At 33.3% G+C, this 10834-nt stretch overlaps 1 protein-coding gene across 1 annotated transcript; it reads right to left on the bottom strand.

Annotated features, from left to right (window-relative positions):
• Positions 1-5531: 5531 nt before the first annotated feature.
• Positions 5532-7231, bottom strand: LOC133806509 (uncharacterized). Its single transcript, XM_062244600.1, has 6 exons — positions 7190-7231; positions 6846-6983; positions 6389-6490; positions 6036-6302; positions 5906-5953; positions 5532-5810 (listed from the first exon to the last, which is right to left on the bottom strand). Exons 1-6 carry the CDS (start codon positions 7229-7231, stop codon positions 5532-5534), a joined length of 876 nt encoding a protein of 291 aa, XP_062100584.1.
• Between the last annotated feature and the right edge of the window lie 3603 nt (positions 7232-10834).

Genomic DNA, 10834 nt, shown 5'->3' on the forward strand with positions numbered 1-10834 from the left:
GTTTTTCGGATTTTATGCTCAACCCTAATGACTACACATGTCGACCTATATCTAGTCTGCGCCATAATTTTTAAAAATCATTAAATAATTTCAAAATAAAAAAAAATAATTAATATTTATTTTAATTAACAAAATATAATAAAAAATTGATTTAAAATTAGAAAAAAAAATATATTAAATGTTAATTTTAATTAATTAAAAACAAAAGAAAAACCAAAATTAAACCTAATTTTGTTTTTCAATCGTTCATCTTCTTCTTTCTTTGAGCTTTGGGGCCGAACACTAAAGAAGAGAGGGGATCACTGGGTATCGCTCAGTTCTTCGTCTTCTTCGTCCTCTTTGGGCTTTGGGGCTGAACACCAGAGAACATAATGACTTTGATCTTCACCGAAACTCATATCAGTCAAGGAAAGGGGCTTCGCGATGGAGGCTTCACGACGGAGGAGGTGTGGCGTCAAAGGGTTGGGCTGTGGTGATTCGCCATTGCTTGTGTTCGTCACTGCCTGTGGCTAGGTTGATCTTGCTACTCCTCACGACAGCCATCCACATTAAAGGTCCAAGTCATTAGTTGTGATACCATTTTTGTTTGGTTTTGTGTAAATCTTGGTTGTAATCATATTTTTTTTTTTTTTTATGTTTAGATGTAGTTTGTATTTGGGATTATGGATTATTGGATATGATTTGTTCTTAAATTTTAACTTGAATTTGGAGTTGATTCTTTTAGCTTGAATGCATGAATTTGGTTTTCAATACATTTATTATGATTGGGGTTTTTAGAAAAAGACAGAGAAGTATCGGTTCCTTTCATGCTTTTATTTTTTGTTTTAGTCTAATTTTTGTAATTAGTTAAGATATTTAGATAAAATTTATTTTAAAACTATAATCAAACCATTGTTTTTAAATTTATTTATTTAATTATTTACTTAATTTTTTCTATTTTAAAAAATATTTAAATTATTTTTAAAATAAAACAAATATCCTAAAAGATGTCATCATAATCACCTCAATCGGCCCTCAACGGTGATAGAAGTGTGTAAATGTAACGTTTGATATTTTTGCTATCGAAAAAAAATTAGTATATAAGTGTATAAAATAAAAAATATTAAGGATTTATGTCGCAAAGATCCAAAAAAAATAAATCAAAACTTTTATTTATTTTATACTTTTAGCTATAAGCAAAATCATAAATTTTGTAAAACGGGTCTTACCATAATTTCTATGGAAAAAATATATTTTATATTAGAACAATGATATACCAATAATATAATATTTAAGATATGTCCTACTAAGTTATCATATAGGTGTGTATAATCTCTTTATATAAATACTCCTTATATTGAATGTTTGGGTGTGTTGTTGTGAAGGTACACAGTACACAAACTTCTAGGAGAAGACTTGTGTCATAAAATAAGATCAAAATAAAATCTCTAAAAAATAAAAAAAATACATGTAAAATCTTTGATTGACTAACTTAAATTAGACAAAATATTTTAGAACTCATGAATAAATTATTTTTAATATCTTGATTAATGTTTGAATTAATTCTTGAATATTTTGAAAAATTCTAATTGCGATTGATATCTTAATTTGGTTGTCCATGATTTTAATACCTTGATTTGTGTTGGTATATTATTCTTTTCATAAAAATATATTTATCATGTTTTATATGGTAAATAATGATTTGTTGAAATAATATTATATTTGACTTATTTTGACTGTGTATTTTCAGGGAATATGTATTTCTTATTGAGAAAAATTCAGATTGAACCTTGTTGTACCCAAAAAATACGAGTTCGATTATATAGCTCGGGGTACAGCTAGCGCGAGATAGATTAAGGAAGCAAGGCTTCAGAGATGTTTCCTTAACTCCGGAGTTAACAGTTCGAGGCAATGTCACTGAGTTCGGAACAACCTAGGATCTTTCAGATCGTCAGAGATGTGAATGACGGAGATCGAGGTACCCAATATCCAGATCGCTTGCATCAAGTCTAGGCATTATCCAAGTCTAACTATCATGTTCCAGTCATATCCAGCTCGAGATTTGCATCTAGCTTGGATGGGAGAATCCCTATAGACTTGGATACCTGTTATGCACAATATCAGACAGGTGAGCCCTTTTTCTTATTTGTTTTTCCTTAAAGTTTTTGGTGTTCTTGAAATTTGGGGGTTTGGTGTTCAAATTCAAAATTTGATAAGTTTGGGTTGTGTGTTAAATAAGAACATGTTTGAATTGAATTTATGACTTGTTTACAGGTAGGAGTCTCATTAGAAATCATGATTTTGGGATTGAATTTTCAGATTTTATGGGCAAAGTTAGAGTTTAGAACTCTAAGGTGGCAAGTTTGAATTTTGGTGTGTATTTGATGTTTTGATGATGCATTAGTGTTGTATATGGATTGTTTTAACTATATGGAGGTTCAATTTTGTATAAACTAGTTAGGAATTCTGTTTTAGGTCAAATTGGTTGGGTCTTGAGGTCTAAAATCGCTGGGGAAAATCACAGATTTATGGGTTTATTGCGGTGGAGCTGCGACACCTCTGGGTGAGCGCCGCGACTTGGATGCGTTCCCTCGAGGGCAAGGTTAGCTCTTTGACTTATGTGGTGTCGCGGTGCTAATACCTTTTCAAGGTACAACTCTTAAGGGTTTCGGGAATTAGGCTCGGGGGCTCAAAAGACGATTCCATTACGCAGTGGGGTGGAATTGGAGATCCCAAGAACTAGGGCTTAGTCTTGGAGCCCTTTATCAGATATAGTTCCTAATAAGTGTACCATTTATTGTAACGACACACGTCACTATGGCTGTGCTTTCTGGAATGACGACTGGCCCTACAAACCAACAAGAGTCTTTCCAGCGTGCTTTGTCCTCACTCGCACGCTTCCTGGGAAAACTTCCCAGGAGGTCACCCATCTTGAGATTACTCCAGGTTAAGCATGCATAACTTTGGAGTTCTCAAGTGATGGGCTAGCGAAAAGAATATGCATCTTGTTGATATAGGTAGTACCCATCAATCCATTTAAGCCCTCTTCAACTGTGTAGTCTCATACCTACACAGTCTTAGAATCATCACAATTTGACCTTCCCCAGGCGATGTGGGATTGCACAGCTTTACCCGATCTTTCCCCCCACGGATCACGGGATATTGACTATCATAATCACCCACCCTTAGGGGTCCGACGTCCCCGTCGGCCACACTTTCGGCTGGGTCAAGGCTCTGATACCATTTGTAACGCCCCACATCACTATGGCTGCTTCCTGGAATGACGACTGGCCCTACAAACCAACACGAGTCTTTCCAGCGTGTTTTGTCCTCACTCGCATGCTTCCTGGGAAAACTTCCCAGGAGGTCACCCATCTTGAGATTACTCCAAGTCAAGCACGCTTAACTTTGGAGTTCTCAAGTGATGGGCTAGCGAAAAGAAGATGCATCTTTTTTATATATGTAATACCCATCAATCCATTTAAGCCTTCTTCAACTGTGTAGTCCCATACCTACACAGTCTTAGAATCATCACACTTTGACCTTCCCCAAGCAATGTAGGATTGCACAGCTTTACCCGGTCTTTCACCCCACGGATCACGGGATACTGACTGTCACATTTATGTTCTGGCTAGAGTTTCTGCAAGGCTCATAGAAAGGATCGCACTCGGGGTTGTTTTGTTTTCTACACAAGACTCGAGGTAAGAAAACTGGCATATGCACCACGAATAATGTAATGGCCTCGACTGTTGAATGCAGTTATAACCATGTGCTGATTCTGATTAGAATGATATATTCCTGTTACTGTGATTGCATTTGTGGTATCTGCGTTATATATTTGCTTGTGTGTGATCGACAAGAGGGCCGTAATCGGCGATAATTATGCAAAATGTAGGTCGTTATGGCAGGGCCATTACGGGGGTTCAATATGCACCTATTTGACATAGGTCGTATAACTTGTTTGAAAGTTAATTCGAATTTATTTATAATCTGTGAATCATATATTTGATTTTGATGCTTAATTGAATACTTGTTTTGCCTAGTTGAGTTTACTTGTTGGGTCTTGGCTCACAGGTGCTTTGTGGTGCAGGTAAAGGCAAAGAAAAATTGGACCAACCATGATTTGGAGGGCTCTAAGGCGGTGTGTACATACTCAGCCTGCTCGACTTCCACGATCAAGATATATTTCGAGGGACTTAGGGTTTTAGTCCAATTTTTCCGCTTAGGTTGGCCATTTTTGTACCTTGGTTATAATTGTATATTATTTTAAACTTTTTGGGATCCCTTGTATGTGTTTTAAACTTTTTAATCACTACAAGAAAAACTGCATTCCATAGCGTTTTTAAAACGCTGTCTTTAACAAATGATAGCGTTATTACAAACGCTATATTATCCCATGTTATTAAAAGTCTGGACCTTTTCATAGCGTTTTTAAATTGTGATGTAAAAATGCTATTGAAAGATATATAATAGCGTTTTAAAAATATAATTAGATGTCAGTCATAGCGTTTTATGTATGTAGTCATTGATTATGTTAAATTGAAAATACTTACTTTTAATAGTGTTTTTCAAACGTTATGCAGAAATGATATTGAAAGGTATACAATAGCGTTTTTAAAATGTAATTAGTTATCAACCATAGTGTTTTTTGTTTGTAGTATTATTTACTTTTAATAGCGTTTTGAAAACGCTATGTGAATATATGCAATAGCGTTTTTAAAATGCAATTAATTATAAGTCGTAGCGTTTTATGTTTGTAGTCGTACTTACTGTGAATAGCGTTTTTAAATTGTTATGTAAAGATATACAATAGCGTTTTAAGAATGTAATTAGTTATCAGTCGTAGCATTTTATGTTTGTAATTATCCTTACTTTTAATAGCATTTTTCAAACGTTATGTAAAGATATGTAATAGCATTTTGAAAATGTAATTAGTAATCAGACATAGCGTTTTTTGTTTGTAATCATCCTACTTTTAATAGCGTTTCTTTATTGTTATCATTAATCATTTTCCTAACATTTATTAATTGCCATATGAACAATTTCATGGCATAACAAAAACTTTTATATTTTTTTATCTTTCAACATATGAATAATTGCAACAAATGATAAACATATAACACGTTAAAAATTATACCTTAACATAAATTCAAATATTCTTAATATGTTCGCTACATAAAGCTAAAATATCAATATCCCAAAAGTACGAGTATATTGCAAGACAAAATACATAAGCAAAAGTTTTAAAACAAACTGATTCATAATTTGTTGATCATGGGCGTCCCTCCAAAATATTACACTTCATTCATTAGTTGTGCACCTGTAAGAGTGAAAAATATATAAAATTAAGAAAACAAATGTAGCCAAAATAGTTGAAAACACATGTTCATTCATTAGTTAATTTTATGCAAAGATACGTACCAAAGATATCTACCAAGAAACAATTGAATTTCATCCATTATGTTCATTTCCTATATATTTTGATGATATAATTAGTTACTACAGCTGATTTTTTGTACTATTTATAAATCATTTTTAAGTTGCATGAAATTTTACCTCATTGTAACTTTATTAGAAGGCCAAGCAACAGTGCAACCAACCGCTTCTTCAATTGTACTCATATGTGATGTTGGTCTCCATAAATATGCAGTAGGTTTCTTAGCAACATCAACCCAAACTCTCATTGCATTAGGCCCAAGACGAAGATGATGCACCTCACATAAAGGATCACTAGAAGACCATCGACCTTCTGCAACAATTTCTCCACTTCCATTCCAATCAAGTAAATTGCAAGCATTGTTTTCAGGAGTGAACTTCAGATTATTAACACTCTGTTACATGATAAAACATATATTTATTTATAGATAATATTGATACTTAAAAAATTAAAAGTGAAATGATAGGTAGTAATTAAAATTGTAGTTACCATAGGAGAAGGCATGTGTGACTCCGCTTCACTTGGTTGAGTAAACCCCTACAAGTTTGAGAATAATTTAGTCATTTATAATTTTCAATGAATAGAGTAAAATAAACAGAAGTCAATTAATTTAATTTACCTGAATGTTTACACTTTTTGCAATAGTATTAATAAGATTCATCATCTCAGACATTTTATTCTTCATCTCACATTGACTTGATTCCAATTGTGAAATATGGTCATCTCTTGCTCTTAGAATAGCTAACTTTGTATTAGTTACTCCCCTCCCATTAGCTAATGATCTACCATTCTTGTCAGGACCAAATATGATAGTGAGAGCATCTTGTACAGTATTCTGTGTTGTGCATGAATCTGGTTTTTCATTTGCAAGAACTTGTAGCTTCTCCTATAAATCATTTCAAGTTGACTGTTAAATAAGTCTATGTGCATACAAATACATATGTTTCTACAAACAAAGGGTAAATTACTTACAATAACTTCAGCAGCTTGTGCATTCACAGGTTCACCATTCTTCTTTGTGTGTGTCTTTAAGAAAGCTTGAACTCTTGTTACATGTTTTGAGCTTTCCCTACTCTGTATCCAAGTACATTTTTCAGAAAGAGAACATATATTTTCTTATGTTTAGCTACCAAAAATATTTATTAAATTTTTACCATGTCATCCATTGTTCGAGCATATCCTCTCCTGCTGCATGTATGTGGGAGTTGTTTCTTCCTCATCTCTTTAAACTTATTGCTAATCGCCTAAAATAAATAAGAAATGAACCAGCGATTGAACATACAGAATACCAAACACTCCAGCAGTAAAACAAAAAAACTAAACCAGTATTCTAGCAATAAAACAGTAAACACAGTACACATAATAGTTTTTCAACAATAAAACAGTAACTATGGCAGCAAAGAAAAGAGTATGTAATAAACACTCCAACAGTAAACACTCCAGCAGCAAAAGAAACATACAGAACCAGTATTCTAGCAATGAAATAGTAAACACAGTACAACTCCTCCTGAACAGGGATGGGATGGTTGGTGGACTGTGAATGGTGATAATAGTGTCTCTTGAATAGCTTTGTCAAATAAATTTAGAAACACATTTTCAAGAAGAGAATTGGAAAAAAATAAATCATTTAAAGTACAAAAGTTTCATGAAAACAGGGCAGCAACTGCTCACATAATTTGAATACAATTAAGCCAATTGTAAATTTGGAATCTGAAATTTGTTTGTGGTTGCAAGAGTTCAAATTTAGAGCATAAAGATATTCTAAAAACTAACCATAATTGTAGTCTCAATGCAGCTCTTGTGAATAGTGATCATTTGATCTGTTGGCCTCTTAACCAAACACTAATATTATCGAGTTTCATCAATTGAATGTGGTAGATACGTTACATTATATGTAAACAAGAAACCCTGTGTATATTCTATATTTTCTCTGTACATAAATGATTTATATGTTAAATGAAACTGTTAACAGGCCTCATATGGTATCTCTTTTTCTGTTTTTGTTAAATTAAGTTTAAATGTGTGAAATGAGTGATTCTGTAAGAGAAGATGTAAATGGATCGAATCTCTCAAGGAATTTAAGAAGTAATCCCAATCCAACGTCCCTATGACTTATATACAATAAGATGGAGTGGAGTAGCATAAAAAAAAAAAAAAAAAAAGACCAACAGTGGTAAGTCAATTTCTAACTGCAAAATTTATGCCCTCAAGTAATGCATAACCTGACTTGACTGACCTCATTATATTTATTATACCAACAAAATCCTTGAGGGTTGACAAACTAGAAAAAAAAAGAGAATATTTAAATGGTAACACTTCTATGGTAAGATTTTTTTTTGCCCCTTAATAAAATTGACTCTGTGTTAATTTATAGGCTAGTGATGCCTATAACCTCTGTGTCATTTCTTCTCTGTAGCCAGACATGTCTTCTTATTGTTTATTCTATTTATGCACTCAAAATTTTCTATATATATTAAATAGAATATATATATATTTAGTTCAAGTTTTAAATACAAGGGAAAGCATAACTTAATGTGTACTATAAACAACCTTAGCAGCAAGTGCAAAAGAATAATGAACTTCTTTTGCTAAATACAACTTTAATGAAAATTAAACCTGCTACTGTTTATAGTGAACACCATGATTATAGATACCAAAAGCATTAAAACTATAATTCATCAATATCAGAGATGTAACAGCTAAGTAAGCAATGAGTGTTTTTTTTTTCTCAATCTTTCTCCTGATAATAAACCAAACTGAAATAAGTATGGTACCCAATTTATTTGTAATAAGCAGAATCTATATAATACACATATCGAAATTTTGGTTACCTGAAATTGTTTACTGGTTTTTTCACGCACAAATACTCTCCATTCAGTTTCTGATTTGATATTATCAGGCTTTAATTTTAGTCGTTCTTGTTCATTTGGTAGCTCGTTCAGCTTAGTAACTAGCCTGGACTTGGAAGATCTCCACAGGTCTCCCATTACTTTCATACACCAGTCTCGTTCCCAATCTTTGTCCACCTTATACCTTGTCTGCATTCACATTAAATATTAATTTATGAGTATTCACCTAAAAATTTTATCTTTTAACACATGAATAAATATAAGTTTAGAACCTGGATTGTTGACCACAAAATATCTTTCATTGATTTTGGAACCTTTCGCCAATCAGCTATTGTGTATGGTACAAGTTCCCTTACAAGAGGACCTATAAATGATGAAAGACTAACCGAGCCTTCCCCTACAGGCCCTCTTGCATTAAACCTTACAGTAATACGACCATCAGGTTGGAGAGCAATACCTTTCAGCTTTGTTGGGCCTCTTTTTCTTTTGTTTTGAGTGACATGCTCTGTAGAGTTAACTAGAAATTCTTCCTGATTATTATTGAGAGGCACATCTTCTTCATGAGCAATAGATTGGCGATGGGAGGACCTTGTATTAGCAGCAGGAGAACCTTTGGTTGATGGCCTAATCAACCTAGACTTGGGTGACTCGTTCATCATAGTTTTTGAATTCTTTTGTGGAGTGTTAAAATCATCTTCAAAATCATTGTCAACAAAATGGCGCAGAGATCTTCTTGTTTTGTTCAGGTTGTGGAGTGGAGATGTTGCTTGGGTTCTACCTAACGCCGTTGCTCGTTGTGGGGACATGTTTTCATCTTCGTTGTCATCCTCATTTGTTGGATTTATACCAAACGCTGCTTCATAAGATCTTTTAGATGCAGGTGGTGAATCCATTACAACTTTAGTAGAGGATGCAAAACGAAGCTTCGATTTCTTCTTCTCTGCCAACTTTCCAAACTTAGCTGCTAATTGCCTCCTCTTTTCTGCCACAATTGCTTTCAAAGCACCAGGTTGCAAGTGAACTTGAGTTGAAGGTGATCCAACCTCCTTTTCATTGACTAAACCTCCATCCTTTTCATTGACTACACTTCCATCCTGCTTCTTTTTTCTAGTCTCCATATTGTACCTGTATAAGATTAAGAGATTAAGAGATTTAGTTAAAAGTAATTTGAAATATGCACTAAATTTGCATCATACAAAAACATGTATTTTAAATATGACAATCACAATGCTCAAGTTAAGGAAACAATTTTTAAAGCAGTTCAAGAAACTTAATAAGTACAATAATAAAAAAAAATCATAAAAAAGTAATGACTATACATTTTATGATTAATAAGAAAATGTTGTACTTTTTAACTTTGAGCAATCGAATTCTCATCATGTTGGTCATCATATATTTCTGATTCGTAGTGTCCTCTTGGTGGAGCCTTTAACACAATATACCAATTTGAATTTTCATTCTCCCTTGCGTAAAATATCTGTTTAGCTTGTGAAGCAAGTATGAATGGTTCTCTAATAAACTCATTTTGTCCTTGGTGTAGGTTTACAAGAGTATACCAATCAACCTTCTTTACACCCTTGCCAACATGTGCCCAATTGCACCTAAATAAAGGGATATGAAAACTGTAATAGTCCAAGAGTATAATCTGATTAATTAACCCATAATATCCTACAACATCAGCCAATTGTGCATCATCTTTAGCACTAGATCTACACATTGTTGTTGCTTCCATATAAACACCACTATTTTGTGTCGTTCTCTCTGCATCCTTAGTATGAAATCGCTGCCCATTAATAACATATCCCTTATAGGATATGACTGCTTTACGAGGACCATGTGCCAATCTTGATAACATAGCATCAAATTCTGCAGTAGAAAACTATAGAAGGAAACATTTTTATCACATAATTTAATCGTAATTTCAGATTAATACAAATTTGATGCTATGTTAAAAATTATTGGCCCATACCTTTTCTTCTAACCACAAGGGAAAAAGCTCAGTATGTTGTTTCCAAAGTAGAGTGTGATTGGTTCTTAAAGTATTGTTATTCTTTTTTAGTTCTTGTAGATGCATCCTATATTTAAAAAAAAAATTAATCACCATCAATAATTAAGCGACAGTGAAATTAGAAGATAATAAGTTTATCCACTCACTCTAAATATTGCTCTGTGACAGCTAAATTGAATAATACATAGCGATGTGCACTAGCTAGATCCTTATCATTTAGTGTAACAGTTACACCACGATGAAGTGGACGACCTTCAAGTATCACATCACTATCATTATATTCGTTACGTCCAATGAAGGAACCTTCGTCATTAGATTGTTTCAAAAATGATGCACAAAAGCGCATTGACTCATCTGCAATGTAACGTTCAGCAATAGATGCTTCGGGATGTGTAGGTTGCATCACATACCCTTTAAGTAACTTCATATATCTACAAATAAAGAATGAACCTTCCTCATTAGTTAAGGGAAATTCATGTTATACTATTGAAAGGTTACTAAAAATATTTACCTTTCAAAGTGATACATCCATCGAAATTGAACAGGACCACATAATAACAC

Source organism: Humulus lupulus, chromosome X (assembly GCF_963169125.1).
Source record: "Humulus lupulus chromosome X, drHumLupu1.1, whole genome shotgun sequence".
NCBI lineage: Eukaryota > Viridiplantae > Streptophyta > Magnoliopsida > Rosales > Cannabaceae > Humulus > Humulus lupulus.